The sequence below is a fragment of the Schistocerca gregaria genome, chromosome X, assembly GCF_023897955.1.
Source record: "Schistocerca gregaria isolate iqSchGreg1 chromosome X, iqSchGreg1.2, whole genome shotgun sequence".
NCBI lineage: Eukaryota > Metazoa > Arthropoda > Insecta > Orthoptera > Acrididae > Schistocerca > Schistocerca gregaria.
In genome coordinates this window covers 574,752,366-574,776,685 of record NC_064931.1, presented here as the reverse complement: position 1 = coordinate 574,776,685, position 24,320 = coordinate 574,752,366, and the positions used below count along the sequence as shown (strand labels likewise).

The 24,320-nt window shown below is 40.9% G+C and overlaps 1 protein-coding gene across 6 annotated transcripts in view; it reads left to right on the top strand.

Moving 5' to 3' along the window:
- The window catches only part of LOC126299619 (plasma membrane calcium-transporting ATPase 3), a 1,680,486-nt gene that overhangs the window by 1,595,009 nt on the left and 61,157 nt on the right, over positions 1-24,320 (top strand). For 3 of the 6 annotated variants that reach the window (XM_049991657.1, XM_049991658.1, XM_049991661.1), the window contains 3 exons: positions 4,882-5,016; positions 5,705-5,740; positions 20,142-20,360. In XM_049991657.1, coding sequence (XP_049847614.1) covers positions 4,882-5,016; positions 5,705-5,740; positions 20,142-20,360 — 390 coding nt within the window. The remainder of the gene's footprint in view (positions 1-4,881; positions 5,017-5,704; positions 5,741-20,141; positions 20,361-24,320) is intronic. The other 3 variants (XM_049991660.1, XM_049991662.1, XM_049991659.1) reach the window with 1 other exon arrangement.

Here is a 24,320-nt window from a genome sequence, read left to right as displayed (position 1 = left end):
CCAGCGATGGAAAATACTTTTAATGATACTTGTGTAACCAGTTTGTTTCATTAAAGCATCAAATGTTGGGGGAAAAAATGGCTGAAGCAAAGTTGTACACCTTGTAGTACTAATTGTCTTTCGTGAAACACTATTTACAACTGAAGTACTTTGACTCCAGTGCTTAAAACAGAATAAAAATTGTTCCCAAATACAGGTTTGTTCATTTTGCTACCCATGAAGGTTATTTGTCAGTAAAACTTTGCTCCTGGCTACACTCAATGTTTGTAAGTTAACAACTTTAATAAATACAGAAGCAAAAGTTGTTGAAGAAACAGTAGTTTGTAATTGACAATTATGACTGACTCATAAGTTAGAAATGTGGTACTACTAAGTGGAAATATAACCATTGAGTGAAACAATATATATTAAACCATGCCATATTTTTAGTCTTAATTTCCGAAATTGCAGTTGTTGTTGTCATGTGTTCTTATGTAATAAGTCACCTACACTTTCAATGCGTGGTACAACACACACCTCTGAATTTTGAAATCATTCAAGTTTTGTTTTAGCTATTTGAGATAGGGTACTTCACTTAGAACAAATAATTTAGAGTCCCAGCCATGACTGAAACACGTTAATCTAATGGCAACAGGCCGAACCAATCCCTTAGAGGGTTTCTATTTAGAAACACGGCTCATTGACAATGAGGCAGTTGGAGCAACAAAAATTACTAAAGTAAAAGGACAACTAGAAAGAGTATGTTGAGCAAGCTAGACAAAGATGCAGTAATGCTGTATCTCAATAAGGAACAGTGAACATTCAGATTGGGCAAGTGCATGTAGAGGATATATGGCTCTTGTTCGAAAGGGATTCTCCATGGTACACAGTATTGGTAAAGAAACTTAAAGGACAGTAGTAACTACTGCACAAAAGTTATGAAGCAAAATGTACAACTTACGTTGGTGCTGAAAGAAATGTCTCCGATCATAAAAAGGGGGCAATGCATGAGGCCTTAATTCACTACTTTAGCTGATTACTATCAGATATCTTGGTAAAACCAAATAAATTATGGTCGTCTGTTAAAGCTGTCAGTGGCACCAAAGTTGATTTGAAGACACATGGGTGGCAAGGGAATAGAAATTAGGGGTAGTAAAGCAAAAACAGATATGCTGTACTCATTTTTGATGGCATTCCTTTGCAAAGTAGGAGCTGGGAGTGCTGCCCCAGTGCAATCTGCACATCACTGTAAATATGAATGACAGCTACCATAGAGTTAGTAGCATTAAGGAACTTTAAATTTATGAAGGTTCCTCCCATTTTGAAGTGTGTTTATTTTTCCAGATTTATGTTTACTGGAACTTGGCAGATAGCTGAAATCAATTTTCTGCCATAAGCAGTGCTGCATAGTAAGAAGGCACTGAGTAGGAAGCTGGTTCCCATGGAGGCAGTGGTAATGTCTGGATCAAATGGCACAGTGGTGAATCAAGAGTGTGGAGAGAGGAACTCAAGCATTAAGAACGAATCTTGTGAGACAGTAAATACATAGGGAACAACAAGTGTCCTGTGAAAATCCTATGTGCCGATTAACTGAGATAATCCATGAAAGGGTCTGCTTAACCAGCACAGTCTCCGGTGGGAAGGCTTGAGCAATATGCTACACATCACCTACACCACCTTCTTCGTATCACAGTTGAACTGAGAAACTTCTATGGATGTTTAGTACCACAAGGGGATTTTGCAAGTTGCTGTCAGGTTCTGTACAGAATTTTCAGTTGACTTAGCCTTTTGTAATCTTAATTTATGCCGATCCGAAAAAAAAAGGTGGCTACATGGCTACAGGTTGGAATTGAGTAGACCTATATAAAAGAAGGGTAGCAGAAGTGATCCACAAAGCTACTGTCGAGTATTTTTTGAGGTCCATCAGTTACAGATTCTCAGAATGTATTCAGATCTCAAATATAATGAGCTGTCTCAAACAGAATGGCCACCATGATGCTAAACCAGCATGGATTCTGAAAATATTGGTTGTAGCAAATCCAATTTCCCCTTTCTCATGTGATATACTGAAAGGTATGGTTTAATGCAATCAGATGGGTGCAGTATTTCTTGATTTCTGAAAAGCATTGTACTCAGTACCACAGTAACATTTATTAATGAAAACACAATCATATGGAGTACTAAATAAAATTTGTGCTTGGATTTAAGATATCTTGGTAAGAAGGATGCAGTGTGTTATCTCAAATGGAGAAATATCGACTGAAGGAGAAATTACTTCAGGTATACCCCAAAGAAAAATGTTGACACCTTTACTTTTGATGTCATTTTTAATGATGTGGCAAGCAGTGTTAATAGTAACCTCAGAATTTTTGTCAATTATGCAGTTACAATGAAGTACTGTTCAAACAAGCTGCATGAATATCCTGTCAAATCTTGATAAGATATTGAAGCTGTGCAGAAATTTGGAGCTTGCTGTAAATGTTCAGAAATGTGAAATAATGCACTTCACAAAATTCAGAAAACAGTATCATATTACTACAATACCAGTGAGTCATGAATGGAATCCATCAACCCCAACAAATATCTAGGTGTAACAGTGTGGGTGGGTGGATATGATGTGAAGAGATCACATAGGCTCAAATGTAGGCTAAACAGGTCTCAGAGTTCAGTTGACTGGCAGGATACTGAAAAAGTCTTGGAGAGATTGCGTACAAAATGGCAAAACACAGCACAAATTATCACATACTTGTTTGACCTAAGCTTCACATAAAATCTGAAAAAAAAACTGAGCTGGCATGTGCTTGTAAATCAACATCAGCTATCCCACAAGAGATCACTAAAAAATTCTTAAAGACACAATATTAAGTGAGGGATCTATTGAGAGTATACTACACACCTTAAGTGTCACTCCTGCTGGGCCTCTGACCCTAAGATTAGTCTAATTACAGCACAGTGAGGTATTTAAGCAGTCATTTCTGTTGCGTTTCATACACAGTTGAAATGGGAAGAAACACTATTATGCTGTATAGCTATAAGAAGCATCTGTAATGCATTTTTGTTCAGATTGTGGATGTTGATAAAGACAGAGCTCAGTGATTTGTGATGCCATAAACTTGAATATATTCTTCCACACACCATTCTGCAAGATTATCTTGAGAGGAGAAATGTAAATGAGTAAATCCTCAGGCATTCTAACAAATCCCCAATCCCCGACAGTCCATCAATGTTGACGTTCACGTGTTGTCGTTCGACAACTTTCTGAATAAGAATGAAGATATCTTGTGTACAATTCTGTTCTAGATTTGCATCTGATGCAGTTCCCTCCAGTGAGTCCATTTAGAAAGGAGTTGGTTAAGAATAGTGTTAACATTCAGCAACCACTCCTGGTCTGTACTGTCGAGTCTTTTCACTCGAGAGTGGGGGCAATCCTTTGTCAGACTTAATGTCATGATTAATTGGCTCATTGCAGTTTTGACAGGAATTTCTTGTAAATCAGGTTGTATTTCACTACCAGCTAACTCGACGAGGAAGAGAAAGAACAACTCCTGCATTGTCTTTTATTTGAGTTTGCCCAAAAGTCATCCATTCCATTGCCACTTTTACAAAGACATGTGACCCATATTACACACAGACATGGAAGTCATTAGTGTTAAAATGTTACACAGAAATTTTTCCATGTTTAAGTATTTTTCTCATTTTTCCATTACTCCCCTCCCAAACACTGCATGAAGCAATGTGCCATGCTGGTTAAGGCATGGAACGCATTCAGGAAGAGCATAGTTCAAATCTCCATAAAGTCATACCAATTTAGGTTTCTTGTAATTCCTCTAAATTGATCAATGCCTCATCTATAGTCATTCTTCCCATGTGTTGCATGAGAATGCAACAGGAAATTTGAGAAATGATAGTGTTACCAGAAGTACCCTCCACCACACTCGAAGGGGGCTTATAGAGTATAGGGAAGGTTTAAATACAAATACCAGGACAGTTCCTTTGAAGAGAGCATTCTCAGTTTCCTTCCTCTAAATTTCCCAGTCCGAAGTTCAGCTCAGTTTTTAATTAACTCATAGCTAGAGGCAATTAAACTTTAAGCTCCCTTTCTCCCTATCCAAATACCACTCAGTTTTTGTGATATAACTGTTCAGTTGTTTTCATTCAGTAATATTCAGCACTTAGACTTACACAAATTTGCAGGCAGTCATTGATGGTTATTTTCATGATAAAGTGAAATCATATTAAAATAAAGACACTGGTAGACTGCATCGACAAATGCAACAATTTTTTATTGTTAAGTAAGAACGTGTAACAACTTTTGTCCCAAGATGATCAGCATTATTTGACTGTGGAAGCAGTGATGGACTGTAGGGAAAATATTTAATTCACTCGGCTCTGCTAAAATCCACAATGAAAAACCATCAAGGCCATACAATAGCTGAAGGAGTAAATTTCTGGGTAGACTCAGCTGTTGAAAACTTCATTCTCTATGGAACAACCATGACTAACCATTTTTTCGGGAGTCAGTGGTATCAGTGGTATATGCATCACTGTGTGCACCTGGGATGGGTGCAGATGAACATAACACTACATACAAAAATCATTATGATGAGCCACATCTCCCCCCCCCCCCCCCCCCCCCCGCCCCCCTTCACTTTGTCTGCTGTTTCAAAAATGTCTACTTCATATTATGTCGTATCATCAGGTTCAGAATAGAATCTACGTTGAACACACATAGTAATTTATAATTACTCATTGATTGGCTACTGTATCTGTTTGCATTTGAAGAATATAAGTAGTGTTTTATGTATGGTATAAAGAGCTTCATGTGCAACTTATGCTGTTCTGTACTCCTGTTGGTAAGTATGAGTCGGTGCCTCAAAGATAACAATGTTCCATTCTTTCCAGGAACTCATGTAATGGAAGGCAGTGGCAAGATGTTGGTAACTGCAGTTGGTGTAAACTCCCAAGCTGGTATAATTTTCACCCTTCTGGGGGCTGCTGTTGACCAACAGGAGGCAGAAATAAAGAAGAAGAAGAAAGGTGTGATGGTGTGACTATTATAGTTGTAATTATTGTCAGTGTTGTTTTTGCTGTGATAATGCATGTAATGCCTTTTTTTAATGTGGGAGTTTAGAAGCATGGTTAAATGTTAACACCTGTTTTGTTTTTAAAACATTTGTGTAGGGTGCGTTTCATGCCATGTTTCTAGTGTCTTAAGTGTGTACACAAGTAAATTGAATTACTGTAAAATTTGATAAATTGTGTGGTGTTTGTGTGAGAGAAGCTTACAAGACAGCTCCTAAGTACCCCAATACAGACATTCCAGAAGAGATTTTCAGACAGTCTTTCAAAAATAGTTTTGAGAAGGGCATTTAAAAATGTCTTGTTAGCAGCACTTTTATTTTCTAGATAGTTACTTTCTATTTGGAAATTTAGAAAAATGTCCATACTGGATGTAAAATGATTGATCTGTGATAAATTTTTAAATCAGCACTATTATTAGAAATTGACATTTCATACGTGCAATGTGAAAAAAGGTCTTCAGCCCTAGAACAGAATTTTTTTATTTATAGTTTCTTGTCTTCCTATGTCACAGTTCGAAGCTGATAACAAAGCACAAAGTTCACACTATTCCCATCCAGTATGGAGCCTTTTGTAACTGGATATTTGGATTTTATTTTGTGTTTTTAATACTAATGAATTTCCTTTTGCATGATTCCCTCTTCAGAAGCTAAGAAACAGCGGAAGAAGAAGAGCTTGACAGGTGAAAAAACTTCTCATTTATTTCTTAAAAATTTCTTCATAAATACCAAAATAAATTTTTAACATAGTATGAGGCCTGTAAACTTACAACATACATAAGTATAACTACTGGCAAACTGCATTAATATTGCAAATAACATCTAATAAATCATGTCTTGCTGTGCTTTAAACATTAATTTAAGCTCGAAAGAAATAAATGATACCCACATAATGTATTATAAATTCAGTTAAAGATTCCATTGCTAGTTGTAAACCTTGAGAAGTCAGGTGGTAAAATTATTTTCTGTGTTGCAATAGAAACTAGTCAGGTTCTACAGTTAATGACTCAGCTTGTTTTCAGGCTACATGAACTGTTGAAAACAGAACTGATAAGTCTTGTCAACACAATTGCTATCTTCTAGTAAACTAGAAAATCCGTATTGAGGATTTTTTGCTACTTATTTTAGTCTTTCCGAGGCATCTTAATCAGGCTTAGCTTCTTGCATGCTTTTCCACTTGAAACAGTAGTAGTTTTACTTATTTTGCACTTTTCTAACTCGAAGTTGAATTTTAGATTTACAGCGCATATAGCATGGGTAGCTGGGGTTGGTACACAGTCCACTTAAAGAAACTAAATCATTGATATCACTGGCTAATTCTGTTGGTAACCACCTCTTCCACTATGATTCGACACACACATTTCTGTCCATTTGCGATGGAGTGTTACCTGGTGACTAATATAGACGGCTTTCTCTCTTCCTTCCTGCACCTCTTTTACAGATGGGGAAACCTTGTATAAATTTGATGTTCAGGCACAAGCATTACTTCGAACTTCAACATTTTCAAAATACCTGGCTGCCTTCATTCAGTGTCATATTGAAACTGTCTGTGTAAACCTAAATAGGATAGCTAACTGTGTTGTAAAAAAATTTCTAGTTATTCCTTTATTTATTATTGGGCAAATGTCTTAAGTACTTTTAGAACCATCTGTGCCACCATTTCTTCTAAGTGATATGAACCATTCTTTTGTGTTGTTATTCTGCTCTAGACAATGCATACAATAATGACTCGTGGTCATCTCATCCATCATTACTACATCTAACTCGGAACCAACTTTACAGTTGTGCAGAGGATAATTGCATCAGGACACATGGGCAGAGTACATGTTGACTTTTATTTCATAGGTGTAATCACTTAACAATTTACCAGTTTGCAAAGTGTTTGCAGCATTTCCCACCATTTCCACTTCGTGTTTCTTCATTTTTCATAAGGAATGTATTCGGTCTCTACCCATCTGACAAAAATCACAAACTCTGTTGAAAAACTAGGTTCCAAAGTTCCGTATTATAATTATTGAAGACAACATAGTGAATCCCATAACAAATGCCTGTGTGTGTGTGTGTGTGTGTGTGTGTGTGTGTGTGTGTGTGTGTGTGTATTCATTTTTATTTCTGAATTTGGTAAAGTGTAGAGTAGGCAGTTTGATCTCTGCCCCCATGGGGCACAGGCCCTGATGAGTGCCTATCAACTCGCCCGTGGGCAGGCACAGCTAGTACAACCTATCTGCCAGCGAGACATATTACACATTTTCTGTGCATGAGCAAATGGCTTGGTCAACCCTGCCTGTGAGTGTGAGGCCAAGGCCGTACAGTCATGTGTGCTAAAGGCTGGCTGCACTAGCATCAGCTGTTTGTCCACCCATCCAACTGCTGCTCTTGGCAGGTAATAAAGCACTCTTACTTAGCTGTGTGGAGGTCAGAATAATTCTGGTTTCTTGTCATTCTTGTGCACCTGATTTAAGTCAATGTACAGTGTGTTTGCTGCAACTATTGGGTATCGTATTTCTAAAGAAGTTATTACTTGTGGTGGTAACTTTAGACATGAGAACAACTATTTTGTAGATAGTCTAGACTGCCAGTAATGGAAATTACTGAAGAAAATGGATCCTTGTTGCATCTAACAAAAAATTAAGTTCATTATTCATATTTGATCAGCTGTGGGTTGTAAGAACAAGCATGAAATCCTAGAGTTAAAGTTTTTGAGTAATTATGTACTCCACCATCCAGCTCTCGAGTAAAAAAATTATAGAATCCTGTCGTAAGAAATTAGGAAAAAATTGATTTCATGCCCTCAAAAGCATAGTTTAGTGATGGAGCATAAGTTTACTAATTTGTCAGTGAAAGCAAAACAAGTGAGTTCCAGGCAGAAGAATAGTGGGCACATCATTACTATTGTGAGACAAAGCAAAACAGTAACTTCAGCTGAATATTCTGGAGTTCACTGCTACACAGAACACACACACTGAGAGAGATCCCAGATAAGATTTGAATGGGATCTTATTCCATCATGGCAACCCAGCAGCTCACTTTCCAGCAAAAATAATCACAAAGTATCTGCCTTCAGAGCCTGAGATCCAGGTACTTAATAATTCACCCTGTAACATGAGAAGTACAATTTCTTCTAATTAACTGTAGGAAAAGAAACCATGTGTGTTAATAAATTTGAGTCTGCAGAAATAAAAGGATCTATATAATGGTGTGTGCATCAAAGGATTTTCCAAAAACTTCCATTAATTCACCATTAAGTGATTTGGACAAATGCAGCAGTATGTAGCACTTACAGGAGAGTACTAAGAACCCGTGTAAATGGAAAATATCTAAAAATAATTAAAAGAAGTCTCTATGAAGACAAAGCAGAAAAGGATAAGAGTCTAATCTGAACCCGTTTCTGGCATGCTGTTGGAACCAGGTGCCCTATGAATGCACTGTAGTCGCACCAAAGTTCCTCTTCCCTCCTTTTCCCCTCTTGACCAGAAATTGAGTTTCAACTGTGCTTTCTTATAGTAGTATTATTTCATATGTTTCTTTTAACTGAAACAAAAATATCATGAGATTCTTGGTTTTGTGAAGTATGGCAGTGAAATCTTTTCCAGAGATCATAAAGATTGATAAGGAGTGTGCTGCTCAGTTTTCAGCTGTTAATAAATGGATGTCTGAAATCAATTGTTGTGTATTTCCCCTGAAGTTAATCCACATCACACAAATCACAAAACTGCAAGAGGTGAAAACTTTGTGGTAGTGCACAACATAGCACTCGGTGACTGGAGGTGAAAATTGCATGAAATAGCTGACACAGTAAATGTTTCAAGAGGTGGTATGGTGCACGTAATGCTAAATAATTATGAGAAACGTTGTGCGAAACTTTTAACCTTTTTTAAATGCCGACAAACACAATTGCGAATAAAAATTGTAAACCTTGTTCAGACTTAATGGAAAAGAATCCAATTTATGTAAAGTATAAATTTGTTACTTAGGATAAGATAAGACTCAATCGCCTCCCACCAGAAATAAAATTGAAGTGGTGGATGGACACGTGAACAGTGCCAAATAAAGCAAAGCCTATTATGGACAGTATTTTCAATTATGCGAAAGGGATTGATCATCTTCCAGTGATTAAATCAGTAACTGACAAATTAATATTAAAGTATTCATGTCTAACTGAACAAAACAAATGAATGCTTAGAATTCAAAAGAAGGCAGTAATCTTTATACAGGATGATAGACTGGCCCTAAAATGTGCATAAACAGTGAGAAAACTGAAGGATGTTACATAAGATTTATTACCACCCCCCCCCCCCCCCCCCCTATTATAGTCATGTGCCACCCTGAGACTATCTACTACTCCCAGATGCAAAGTAATCTATGACTGCAAATCTTTCTCTGTGTTGAAGAGGTGAAGAGGTTATGACACCAATGGAAGGGAATGTTAAAGACCTTCCAGAATTGAATTTCATGGTTGGAATCTACTTGGAGGAAAAGCTGGATAAAACACATTGACCCAAAAGGGGACTACCAAAATATTGGATTTTTTAATTCATTGTTTTTGCTATAAAGCAGAGGAACAGTTTCTTTGTCCGTTAGAAAGCATTTTTGTGGTACTAACAGTCTAATTCAAATCCAGCATCAGAATGAACAGATGTAGGTGTGGTATTTTCAGAATTTTTTGTCTGGTTCAAATTTATGATGCCTAGTTACGTTCGGAACACAATGTAAAATTTGTGACAGGATAATAGTCAGTTTTGATCAGACAGCAATTTTTATTGTTTACTGGCTTACTCATTCTCGCTGTTGATTTCAGCAGTAGATTTATAATATTTGGCAACCCATTGCCTTATTAAAGTAGTTCCTTTTATAATTAATGTTTTACTGCCAATAGAATACTGATTTTGAAGATATGTTGAAGTGCATAAACAAATAGTTCAGCTACCAGGTGTCTGAAGTGAAACACGGATAATCAGTGTTAGAGACAAGTAGAGAATAAAAGCTTTCAAAATGTAGTGTTAGGTGCGAATGTGGAAGATAAGGGGGGTGAATGATGTAACTGACGAGGTGGTACAGATTCAAACTGATGAAATGAAATTTACACAACTTTATTGAAAGACAGCATAACTGGATAGGACATTCCTTGAGGTTTCAAGAAATTGCCAGTTAGGTAATTCAGGGATGTGCGTATGTGGATGGGGGGAGGGGTGGGAGGTAAAATTTGAAACAGGATACCAAGTGTTGATAGCAGTAAGCAGATTCAAATGGATGGAGACTGCATTCGTCATGTAGAGGTGAAGAGACTTGCACAGGATAGACTTGGATGTATAGCTGCATCAAAATAGTCCTTGGATTGAACTTAACAACTATCAGTTTTCTAGTGAGAGTGAAAGTGCATTTGCCATCTGAAGTACTGATATGCATCAAGGTTTTCTAAAACCATGTTCATGTAATTCTGCAGCTCAGTTTGCTGGATGTTTCCAGTTTTGGTGTCCCGATTAAGTTTCCTTGTATAATCCAGCATATTTTAACTTCTTGTTCAAAAGACTGACAATAACAATGAGTTTCATCGCCAATGAGGCAAGAAAAGAATATATTATATGGATAAAAACTATGATGCATTGCATGTAATGTCAGTGCACTGATGATGGTGTTTGGAAATTAAACTGATTGTTCACATACCTATCATTCAACTGTCATAAAAGCAAGTTACATACGTAACAATTTTCTGAGGAATTAAATATATGTGTTTACTGAAGTACTGATAGGATTTCAAAAGTATCTGACCTATTACTTAATGTTACAGAGTAGTATGTTTAAACCAGTGAGGCATGTTTCTTTTTAATACATTAAATGTAGTTGATGAGAATGAAGATTAGTTAATTAGCAAACTGTGTCTGTGAAAGTTATGGATGTAATTACAAGGTTTCAAAACACAGTTAAACTTGCAGCATTCAGGTTATTAGTCCTCATGGCTGACTTCTGAGATGAGTGGAGAAACAAATCAAAATATTTACGTAGCACTTCTGACCCACTTGGACTTAATTTACACTAAAATATTTCTTTTAAAGTGCAAAAGAAGAGTGCAGGAGTAAAGAACACTTCAAATAGCTGCTGAGTGAGGACAATACTGAAGTAAAACTTCCTGGCAGATTAAAACTGTGTGCCGGACTGAGACTCACACTTAGGACCTTTGCTTTTTGCGGGCAAGTGCTCTACCATCTGAGCTACCCAAGCATGACTCACGCCCTGTCCTCACAGCTTTACTTCTGCCAGTACCTCATCTCCTACATTCCAAACTTCACAAAAGCTCTCCTGCAAACCTTGCAGAACTAGCACTCCTGGAAGAAAGGATAATGTGGACACATGGCTTAGCCACAGCCTGGGAGATGTTTCCATTGTGAGATTTTCGCTCTGCAGTGAAGTGTGGGCAGAGTCTCAATCCACCACACAGTTTTAATTTGCCAGGAGGTTTCATATCAGTGCACACTCTGCTGCAGAGAGAAAATCTCATCAGTACTGAAGTAGTAAGTTTTTGTATTCAACAGGCAGAGTAGCTAAAAGATGTAAGAAACCATTACTTGTAAACTGACTCTCTCAATGCGTCAGGATTGTGATAAGGCAGTCATTGTAGGTAGCTCCGATGAAGGCCCAGGGATGACTGTCACACGTTGTAACATATTTGAACTAAGTTAAACAAAATACCAAAAATCATTCATTTACCACAGGTGAAATATGAACTCGTGGAGAAAGGGCACACCATAATCCCTGTTCATAGGACAATTCCATCCTCCAAGTTGAGAAGTGCTCATTTGCATCCGCACGTACCGATATGTTGTATGTCAGATGCTATAGTAATGTAAGAGCATCATTTCGACCTCCTCCTCAGTTTTCTATTCTGTTTACTGAAGTGTTGTTAGAAGAAAGACTATCAGTAAGCTTCTGTGAAAGTCACAATTGGTCTAATTATTTGAGAGTGATGATTATGTTCCCATCTATCCAGAAACGATGTTTGTTGACAAGTATTGGAATGTCTGATCTTAGACATCTAAAGGTGCGTCCACACAATGCCATTTTTTCTGTTCAACTTTGCACATGCACTTAAATTTTCAATAGCGCAACTGTGCTTGATCATTTGAGAATGTGTAATTTTCTTGAAATGGAGGCCATGTGTTGCTTCCTGGTATCAGTGGGACTCCCTTATGCTGTTTAGCAGACAGGCCGCTGGGGCTCATGTCTTTCATTGTGTAGTGTGTTAGGTTATGCTTCAAAATGATACCTGTACGTTAATGCCTGGTGACTGCAGAGAATGCATGTTGAAATGTATAGATGATTATAGGGAAAGAGAAGTCTTAGGGAATGGCACTATTAAGGTTACTTGAATAAAAACTCATTTCATAGCAATCAAGTATTAGATAAGAAGTCTCTTAACATATCGAACGATCTATTGACACGTAATCAGCATGGCTTCAGAAAACATCGCTCTTGTGCAACGCAGCTAGCTCTTTATTCGCACGAAGTAATGGCCGCTATCGACAGGGGATCTCAAGTTGATTCCGTATTTCTAGATTTCCGGAAAGCTTTTGACACCGTTCCTCACAAGCGACTTCTAATCAAGCTGCGGAGCTATGGGGTATCGTCTCAGTTGTGCGACTGGATTCGTGATTTCCTGTCAGGAAGGTCGCAGTTCGTAGTAATAGACGGCAAATCATCGAGCAAAACTGAAGTGATATCAGGTGTTCCCCAGGGAAGCGTCCTGGGACCTCTACTGTTCCTGATCTATATAAATGACCTGGGTGACAATCTGAGCAGTTCTCTTAGGTTGTTCGCAGATGATGCTGTAATTTACCGTCTAGTAAGGTCATCCGAAGACCAGTATCAGCTGCAAAGCGATTTAGAAAAGATTGCTGTATGGTGTGTCAGGTGGCAGTTGACGCTAAATAACGAAAAGTGTGAGATGATCCACATGAGTTCCAAAAGAAATCCGTTGGAATTCGATTACTCGATAAATAGTACAATTCTCAAGGCTGTCAATTCAACTAAGTACCTGGGTGTTAAAATTACAAACAACTTCAGTTGGAAGGACCACATAGATAATATTGTCGGGAAGGCGAGCCAAAGGTTGCGTTTCATTGGCAGGACACTTAGAAGATGCAACAAGTCCACTAAAGAGACAGCTTACACTACACTCGTTCGTCCTCTGTTAGAATATTGCTGCGCGGTGTGGGATCCTTACCAGGTGGGATTGACGGAGGACATCGAGAGGGTGCAAAGAAGGGCAGCTCGTTTTGTATTATCGCGTTATAGGGGAGAGAGTGTGGCAGATATGATACACGAGTTGGGATGGAAGTCATTACAGCATAGACGTTTTTCGTCGCGGCGAGACCTTTTTACGAAATTTCAGTCACCAACTTTCTCTTCCGAATGCGAAAATATTTTGTTGAGCCCAACGTACATAGGTAGGAATGATCATCAAAATAAAATAAGAGAAATCAGAGCTCGAACAGAAAGGTTTAGGTGTTCGTTTTTCCCGCTCGCTGTTCGGGAGTGGAATAGTAGAGAGATAGTATGATTGTGGTTCGATGAACCCTCTGCCAAGCACTTAAATGTGAATTGCAGAGTAGTCATGTAGATGTAGATGTACATGTAGATGTAGAATGTAAAGAATAAGGTACATTTTGAAGTTTGAAAGCAAAAAAAGCAGTGGCCTACAAATTTATCAAAGTGCATATTGAAACCGTAGACAAATATTCATGTTATGGTGAGTGAATAGGCCAAAGATTCAGAAGGCTGGTATCTGAACAAAAGAAAAGATAGCATGGTGGTGCTCCTCAGTGAAGTACCAGGAATAAAGGCTATTCATCTTGCAAAAAAAGAATACTAAATTGGAAAGCATAACCCCCTTTCCAGGGTCCATGGCATTACCGAATTTTTCAACTACGAGGATGGTAATCTGTGTTTATTTTCTGTTGCCTGAAGTTCTGGAAACAACAATTTACTTTATAAAATACAAACACAAATACAAATAATGTATTGAAAGTCAGTCTTTACAGAATGACAAAGAATGCCCCTCATGTATTTCTCAGCTTAAGGACTGGTCACTGAAATTCTTTGTCTTGAAAAGTGAAATAAGTATCACGAACTTATACATATGTCACTAGTTTCCAGCATGTGTTTGTATGTTCTTCCCACTAATTTTTGTGCATGCGCTTTCATTGCCGTCCGTTGGTCATAGCGCATGAGGATAGAGGCATTGTGTGGACATGCCTTAAGTGTGCGAAGCTTTTTGACGCCACATTTGGATTGACAACTAAACCTGTGACAAGGAGCGTATCTACTCTTCCTGTGTCTGCCCTCTTTCTTCATAATTCATGTTACAGAGGGTCACATATTAGGAGAACAATCTCCAAGAGTGTAGGTGACAAGATTGTATGTGACGTAGTTTCTTGATGAAATGCATTTCCTTGGCATTCTACTGACGAATTTTAACCTGATATTTGCCTTTCAACACCTAGATGTAACTGAAAATACAGTACTGAGTGAGGTAGTGCAAGTGTTCCGACTCTGCACTCGGATGAGAGAGCGGTCCCATTCATATGACTTACTCAATGAAGGGGGTACATCCTTTGAAAAGAAAATAACTGCACCATACATATCCTCTGCCCCACTGTATACTCCTCGTCCTCTCCTTGCTCCTCCTCGTCCTCTCCTTGCTCCTCCTCGTCCTCTCCTTGCTCCTCCTCGTCCTCTCCTTGCTCCTCCTCGTCCTCTCCTTGCTCCTCCTCGTCCTCTCCTTGCTCCTCCTCGTCCTCTCCTTGCTCCTCCTCGTCCTATCCTTGCTCCTCCTCGTCCTATCCTTGCTCCTCCTCCTCGTCCTCTCCTTGCTGCTCCTCCTCGTCCTATCCTTGCTCCTCCTCCTCGTCCTCTCCTTGCTGCTCCTCCTCGTCCTCTCCTTGCTGCTCCTCCTCGTCCTCTCCTTGCTCCTCCTCCTCGTCCTCTCCTTGCTCCTCCTCCTCGTCCTCTCCTTGCTCCTCCTCCTCCTCCTCCTTCGTCCTCTCCTTGCTCCTCCTCCTCCTCCTCCTTCGTCCTCTCCTTGCTCCTCCTCCTCCTCCTCCTTCGTCCTCTCCTTGCTCCTCCTCCTCCTCCTCCTTCGTCCTCTCCTTGCTCCTCCTCCTCCTCCTCCTTCGTCCTCTCCTTGCTCCTCCTCCTCCTCCTCCTTCGTCCTCTCCTTGCTCCTCCTCCTCCTCCTCCTTCGTCCTCTCCTTGCTCCTCCTCCTCCTCCTCCTTCGTCCTCTCCTTGCTCCTCCTCCTCCTCCTCCTTCGTCCTCTCCTTGCTCCTCCTCCTCCTCCTCCTTCGTCCTCTCCTTGCTCCTCCTCCTCCTCCTCCTTCGTCCTCTCCTTGCTCCTCCTCCTCCTCCTCCTTCGTCCTCTCCTTGCTCCTCCTCCTCCTCCTCCTTCGTCCTCTCCTTGCTCCTCCTCCTCCTCCTCCTCCTTCGTCCTCTCCTTGCTCCTCCTCCTCCTCCTCCTTCGTCCTCTCCTTGCTCCTCCTCCTCCTCCTCCTCCTTCGTCCTCTCCTTGCTCCTCCTCCTCCTCCTCCTCCTTCGTCCTCTCCTTGCTCCTCCTCCTCCTCCTCCTCCTTCGTCCTCTCCTTGCTCCTCCTCCTCCTCCTCCTCCTTCGTCCTCTCCTTGCTCCTCCTCCTCCTCCTCCTTCGTCCTCTCCTTGCTCCTCCTCCTCCTCCTCCTCCTTCGTCCTCTCCTTGCTCCTCCTCCTCCTCCTCCTCCTTTGTCCTCTCCTTGCTCCTCCTCCTCCTCCTCCTTTGTCCTCTCCTTGCTCCTCCTCCTCCTCCTCCTCCTCCTCCTCCGTCCTCTCCTTGCTCCTCCTCCTCCTCCTCCTCCTCCTCCTCCGTCCTCTCCTTGCTCCTCCTCCTCCTCCTCCTCCTCCTCCTCCTCCTCCTCCTCCTTCGTCCTCTCCTCCTCCTCCTTCGTCCTCTCCTTGCTCCTCCTCCTCCTCCTCCTCCTCCTCCTCCTCCTCCTTCGTCCTCTCCTTGCTCCTCCTCCTCCTCCTCCTCCTCCTCCTCCTTCGTCCTCTCCTTGCTCCTCCTCCTCCTCCTCCTTCGTCCTCTCCTTGCTCCTCCTCCTCCTCCTCCTTCGTCCTCTCCTTGCTCCTCCTCCTCCTCCTCCTCCTCCTCCTCCTCCTCCTCCTCCTCCTCCTCCTCCTCCTCCTCCTCCTTCGTCCTCTCCTTGCTCCTCCTCCTCCTCCTCCTTCGTCCTCTCCTTGCTCCTCCTCCTCCTCCTCCTCCTCCTCCTCCTCCTCCTCCTCCTCCTCCTCCTTCGTCCTCTCCTTGCTCCTCCTCCTCCTCCTCCTTCGTCCTCTCCTTGCTCCTCCTCCTCCTCCTCCGTCCTTTCCTTGCTCCTCCTCCTCCTCCTCCTCCTCCTCCTCCGTCCTCTCCTTGCTCCTCCTCCTCCTCCTCCTCCTCCTCCTCCGTCCTCTCCTTGCTCCTCCTCCTCCTCCTCCTCCTCCTCCTCCTCCTCCTCCTTCGTCCTCTCCTTGCTCCTCTTCCTCCTCCTCCTCCTCCTCCTTCGTCCTCTCCTTGCTGCTCCTCCTCCTCCTCCTCCTCCTCCTCCTTCGTCCTCTCCTTGCTCCTCTTCCTCCTCCTCCTCCTCCTCCTTCGTCCTCTCCTTGCTGCTCCTCCTCCTCCTCCTCCTCCTCCTCCTTCGTCCTCTCCTTGCTCCTCTTCCTCCTCCTCCTCCTCCTCCTTCGTCCTCTCCTTGCTGCTCCTCCTCCTCCTCCTCCTCCTCCTCCTCCTCCTCCTCCTCCTCCTCCTTCGTCCTCTCCTTGCTCCTCCTCCTCCTCCTCCTTCGTCCTCTCCTTGCTCCTCCTCCTCCTCCTCCTCCTCCTTCGTCCTCTCCTTGCTCCTCCTCCTCCTCCTCCTCCTCCTCCTCCTCCTCCTCCTCCTCCTCCTCCTCCTCCTCCTTCGTCCTCTCCTTGTTCCTCCTCCTCCTCCTCCTCCTCCTCCTTCGTCCTCTCCTTGTTCCTCCTCCTCCGTCCTCTCCTTGCTCCTCCTCCTCCTCCTCCTCCTCCCTCTCCTTGCTCCTCCTCCTCCTCCCTCTCCTTGCTCCTCCTCCTCCTCCCTCTCCTTGCTCCTCCTCCTCCTCCTCCCTCTCCTTGCTCCTCCTCCTCCTTCGCCCTCTCCTTGCTCCTCCTCCTCCTTCGTCCTCTCCTTGTTCCTCCTCCTCCGTCCTCTCCTTGCTCCTCCTCCTCCTCCTCCTCCTCCTTCGCCCTCTCCTTGCTCCTCCTCCTCCTCCTCCTCCTCCTCCTCCCTCTCCTTGCTCCTCCTCCTCCTCCTCCTCCTCCCTCTCCTTGCTCCTCCTCCTCCTCCCTCTCCTTGCTCCTCCTCCTCCTCCTCCTCCTCCCTCTCCTTGCTCCTCCTCCTCCTCCCTCTCCTTGCTCCTCCTCCTCCTCCTCCCTCTCCTTGCTCCTCCTCCTCCTTCGCCCTCTCCTTGCTCCTCCTCCTCCTTCGCCCTCTCCTTGCTCCTCCTCCTCCTCCTCCTCCTCCTCCTCCTTCTTCCTCCTCCTCCTCGCCATAAGTTATCATGAAATAAGTACAGTCTCATACTAAATGACAACAGAAGTGTGGATGGTAGTCATAGCACTGTCAGTGATAGTTGCTACAGTAGATAGATATAGGCTCACAGCACTTCAAATCAATTATGCTGTTTTATAATAGCTTATTAGTGTTGAAAATAAGTTACTGCTGGCATCAGTATCCTGCACTTCAAGCATTTTGGATCTGAGTATATGCATGTCATGTTTGTGCAGTATTACTTAGTTTCTAGACACTGAATGTGCATTACACACTTAAATGTTTCAGCCAATCTTGGTATGTTGGATTCATTACGTTTCTGTGGCATTGCTTTGACTGAATGACTTGAAGTTGTATGTGTTCGCTTCTTCAAGTAACTGTTGATTCACCTTCAATCTTTCTATTGTGATGTCATATATAATGTTTTGCCAGCTCTTCAGAAAATAAAAGTAATGGCAGAAAGATTTGCAGTTAACAAGTCAATTTACTGTTATGAAGATACTGACAAAAGCACCAGCTGTGCAAGTAATATTGATTTCATAACCAGTATTAAATTTATTTTAAAAAATTGGAAAGGTAGTGAAAGTCTAATTACTTTATGGAAAGACTACAACTCTGGCTCAAGAAAGTGACAAAATAGCAGCAACATCTCAAAGTTAACAGTGAAATGAAATGGCAGGGAGATTAAATTACCTGAGAAACTGCTAATATTTTAAGATGTGAAAAAAGTTCTGCTGTCATCAAATAAATAACATAGTTAGTAGTATCACATCCTTTCAATTAATTTAGTCTTTATAATGAAGTGGTTAATATAGGAAGCTATTGAATAACTCATTGAAAGAGTGTAGTTTGATTACAAACAATATGGAAGTGAGATAGCTGAGGGCATAACATATCAGGATATTACAAAGATGAGACTGGAGGGCACCCGAAAGCTATTTTACATCAAGGAATGAATTCTGCTTTAAATGGGCCTTGCTTCAGAGTAAAGTCGTTGCTACAGTTGTAGATAACGCCTTAGAATAAATTTTTACTCTGTCCATGTTGTGATTTCATTGAACCAATGGTAACTGTTGTGTCCAAATTTGAGAGTAGTTCACACTTTCAGCCCAAGCATGTGGACACACCCTTTCTTTGTTGTGAAATGGAAACAATCCATGAATTTTGATAGGAAAAGATAGTTACAATTACCATTTATTTTTCAAGCAGTATGTTCTTCAGACTTTTAACAGTAAGTAACACGCGATCTAGTGTCTAGTGCACTTACTTAGCCATAGTATTGTTTAATTTCCAATAGAAAATGGGGGAAAGTGCTTTGGAAATAAGACTCTTCAGTTGGTCTACACAGTGCCGTGTTGGTTTTGTTGGCATTTTTCCATGGGACACGGTGCTATTAAGTTAGTTATGAAAGGATTTGATCTCATGTGGGCATCAAAAATTACCTCTTGAAGGCAGTGAGAGTTCTATCATTGTCTCCTCAGCAGTGATAAAAATCTCTCTACAGTGAATGTAAATAGGAATGATGGCCTAAAGACTATGAAAGTGGGCACCACTTTTGTCTGTTCCATCTCTTTGGATGAAAACTCCTATTATACACTGGTCCCTTTCAACTCCTTGTGGCTAATTGTGGCAGAGTTTTAAGAAAGACAAAAATGTTACTTCCAGTTCTCTTAGTCCCTTTTACAGTGGGTCAAGGAGTAGAAATGGTGGCATGTGACAGACTTCATATACAAAAGGACATTAAATTTAGTTTCAACAGTAATGTAGTCTGTGGGAGTGGGATTATAATTTCAACTAAAACAATAAGGAAGGATTTAGTAGTACCATTCGAAATCTTCAACTAAGTAGTTAAGACACCTGGTTTTACATAAACCAATTAGTGCTCTCTTTTTTCTTAATAGTTGTAGCTGCTGAGTCCGTCAGTAGGATATAGTTCATTTATCAATTATGGAGAACAATATGAATGCTGGCACTGGAGGCTCAACATGTGTTATAGACATCTAGTATGTGAATTCCATGCAGCTGCTAGAGACTTAGAGAAAGACGAATTGTAGTGAAACGTTTGTGTGTGTGTGTGTGTGTGTGTGGGGGGGGGGGGGGGGGGGGGGAGAGGGAGGAGGAGGAGGAGGAGGAGGAGGAGGAGAGAAACCACAGAACTTCCCAGTTACTATGAAGAAAACTGTAGCTATCGTATAATCAGCAGGGACTTAACTTGGAATATATGTTAATTTTGGGGCTAGAACCATATTTACCATTATAGTGCAGATGTGAAACTCAACAAGAAACAAAAAAAAAAAAAATTACTTCAAAGAAAATTTCTCGTGAAAGGCACTCTCTCTTCCATTAAGTATGTTAACTTAATGATAACCTACTGACAACAAGCAATACCACAGTTCACCCTTGAGAATTAAAATGTTTCTATAAACGTAATGAAATACCTTGATAATCAATTTTGTGCCTTTCAATGTAAGAAATTTTATAGTATAAAAAATGTAATATTACATTTGTTGGCTTACAGGAGCTGCTGAAGAACCTGAGGCAGCACCTGTTACAGGAAACAGCCATGTGAGTGTCCCAGCTGCACAAATTACAGACAGAACAGCCAACAAACACAGTGCTGATGTTCCTCCACCTTCAGAAAATCACGCACAGGCCCCACCACCGGAATCTCACAAGAAAGAGAAATCTGTACTTCAAGCCAAGTTGACAAAACTTGCAATACAAATAGGATATGCAGGTTTGGCTATTTCATAGTTCACTTAATAAGTTCTTTTATCTTATGTTTTAATATTCAAAATTATTTTACTTAGATTCACATGTGAATTTTTTGTTGCATGTTACAAATGATGACCTGAACAGTCTAAGAAATGTTTATTATTGTGCAGACATCAGATTCATTAAATGCATCATTACAGTACTCATTTACACACACAAAATAGTAATATGTGTGTGAGATTATATAAATGATAAGTCACGGAACTAAAATGAGCATTATGCTAAGGGCCATTGCTACATAATACTTAAACTGTACAAGTACAGTAATTCACACATTTCAAGTCATGCCATTTCCTTTGTCTTCGTTAAAAATTCATCTATTTCTTAAGTATGCAATTCTAAATAAATTCTCAGAACTTTCCTCCAAATTATTGAATTGCTAACTGTTAAAGATGTTGAGTTATGTCAGTGAAGAGCTTAATAGATACATATAGCAAACACTTTTGTTTCTGTTTCTATAAAGGAAAAAGTTTAAATTGTGCGCCATGGGACTGTTTTTAGAGCACATATCGCTAGCTGTGATGATTTGCTTGCTGTGTATGAGTGCAAAATCATTATGGATATCGATACAAACAGGAAAGAAATCAAGGAAGTAGGAAATGAAGGTCTCAAGGCATTTGCTTTTGTTGATGACACTGCCATTTGGGGAGAAATGGAAATGGAGGTTCAGAGGTGGTTGGAATAAGAACTTTAAGGAATTAAAGCGGACGGTAAGAACAATAAAGTGGCAATAAAGGTGAATATGGCACACTCGCCTTATAGGATGATTCTGGAAGGAGAAGTGGTTTCAGTAATCTTTGTAGTGTCATATCAAGTGATAGAACTGCCAGACTAGAAGCTTTGAAGAGATTATCACAAAGACCCAGAGTCTTCTACCAAGTAGGAAACTTAAACTGGGACAAAGGAGTCCCTTTAAGAGCTAAACAGACCATGCATGAAAACGTAAATCATGCCAGTCGTGACATTTAGTCTGGAGACCTTTGTCACAAGTAAGAGATGGATAGAGGAGGCTCTGCCTGTGGCTATTGAGCACGCAGGGCACAGATATCTGCGAATTATGGCTCGTTTTGGCACAGACGACGCGTGTTGCATGTGTGCCACATACAGGTAGCTTAAAGAGGTAGTAAAACCTGCTGGTCTTGGATGTGAGAGATGAAGGCAGTGCTCCAATTTTCGTCATTGTTCTCAGTTGATTGGGGTCCTTAGGTTTGGTGTCAGGTGGAGGGTCTCAACCAAAGGCTTCATTGACCCTGTGGTGGTCTTGGCTGCAGATTTCTAAACTGCATTAGGGCTCAGCTTGATAGGCTGTGGATGCACTACACAAATAGAGCAGCTACTTGGATAGCAGATTACTTATGGATTGCACATAGGCATTTAATAGGCTAGGCATTAGTTTGAGGTACTGCGATGAACACTCGCTAGTCGATATGCAGATAGTGCAGTCAGTGTGTTCAGGGTCAAGACAATTTGACTGTCAACATTTTATCAGTAAATTGTCAGAGTATTCATAACAAAGTTCCCGCATTTAATGCATTCTGTGAAAGTTCATGTGCACAAATTATTCTTGGGACCGAGACCTAGCTGAAAGCTGAAGTAGAAAACTGAAATATTTACTGAGTCACGGGCGGGCGGGCGGGCATGGCGGGCGGGCATGGCGGGCGGGCATGGCGGGCGGGCATGGCGGGCGGGCATGGCGGGCCGATTAGGCACCATAGGATGGAGTGTGTTTATTGCAACTGACAAAAAATGTCTCTATTGAGGTCAAATGCGTTACAGTCAAGTTACTTAGACACACATAACTGGTCTACATGAAATAAGGTTACTTTTTGGATGCTTTTACTTATCACATGGTTCCACTGTGACAGTTGTAGAGTTACTTAAAGAACATCTGTGGTCAGTAGCACATAAATACCCACATCATCCAATACTAAATGAAGGCAACACCTACCAAGGATATCAAATAGTGAATCTACGGACTTACTCCGGGGGTTGCAGACAGACAGCCCTTGCAAAGTACTTTTGAACATAGTTTTCTTAAAACTGTCTTGAGCAGCCAGTTTCACAGCCCACATTCTGTAGAAATATTTTAAACCCTCTAGCTACAATGGGCAAGACCTTACTGTTGGTGTCAGTATAGACAAGGATTAGTGATAACGATGTCGCCATGATGACAATGGTTAAGTGTGTTGATAAATTTGTCATAGAGACCAAAGGGAGTTTCTGCTAGAAGTAGCAGATAAGCAGTTATCATCATCTTACTTAGATAAAGAATTCACATCATTTAATTCCAGTACGATGGACACTGTGGAGTGTGGGCCAAGTTTAAATCGTGCTCTGGACAGATGTGCCCAGTAAGTGGATTAAGGACAGAAAAGACTCAGCTTGGTTTAACAAGAAAATTCAGAAAATGCTGAGGAAATAAAGGCAATTGCAGGCTCAGTTCAATAGAGAATCACAAATGATTACCAAAGATTAGTAGAGATTTGTGTGTCCGTGAAAAGTTTTCCATGCAAAGTGTACCGCCACCAACGTCATACCGTAGCAAAAATCTGGCAAAGAACCTAAGAAAAATTTGGTGCTCTGTAAAATCGCTAAGTGATTCTAAGGCTTCCAGCCAGTCGCTTGTTGACCAGTTTGCTGTGGCATTAGAAGATAGCAAAATGAAAGTGGAAGTTGTGTGTTTAAGAAATATTTCACACAGGAGAATCGTGCAAGCATACTGTAGTTTCACCATCGCACACAGTACAACTAAAAGATTTGAAAGCAAATAAGTTGCTAGGTCTGGATGGAATCCAAAATCAGTTTTATAAAGAGTACACTATGGCATTGTCCCCATGCTAAGCTTGCATTTATCATCAATCTGTCATCCGATGTTAAGTCCCAAGTGACTGGAAAAAAGTATGAAGGACTGCTGTATATAATAAAGATAAAAGAAAGGACCCACAAAATTACAGATAAATATGCGTAACATCAGTTAGCTGCAGAATTCTAGAACATATTCTGGGTTAGAATATCATAAATTTCCTAGAGACCAAAAGGCTTATGTCCATGAATCGGCAGTTATAGTAAGTGTCACTCCTGTGAAACTCTGCTCGTCCATCTCTCACGTAATATACTGCAAACTATTGATGAAGGGCAACAGGCAAATTCCATAGTTAGAGATACCCAAAAAGCGTTTGATGTGCTGCCCCACTGCAGACTGTTAATGAAAATATGAGCATGTGAAATACGTCCCCAGAAGTGGGAGTGGTTCAAACTTTTTAAGTAACAGAACCTAGTACATTGTCCTTGACAGCAAGTGTTCAGCAGAGACTAGGGTATCATCAGGAGTGCCTCAGGAAGTGTGATAAGACTGCTGTTACTTTGTAGATACATAAATGATTTGGCGGACAGGATGGGCAGCAATCTGCAGTTGCATGCTAATGATGCTGTGAAGGTGTTGAAGTTGATTAGATTAGATTAATAATTGTTCCATAGATCATGAATACGACACTTCGTAATGATGTGGAATGTCAGGTTAATAAAAGATATCATAACAAGATATTATATTACACAAAATATTGCATGACACTAATGTTTAAGTTGTTGGTTTTTTCCCCCCTTAATTTATATCTAAAAATTCATCCAATGAGTAGGAGGAGTTGTCATCCAGAAATTCTTTTAATTTATTTTTAAATGTTAGTTGACTATCTGTCAGGCCTTTGATGCTGTTTGGTAGGTGACCAAAGACTTTTGTGGCAGCATAATTTACCCCTTTCTGTGCCAAAGTCAGATTTAACCCTGCATAGTGAAGATCATCATTTCTCCTGTCATTATAGCTATGCACACTGCTATTACTTTTGACCTAGGTTCGATTATTGACAAATTTCGTAAGTGAATATATATACTGTGAGGATCCCTAGATCCTTAAATAGATGTCTGC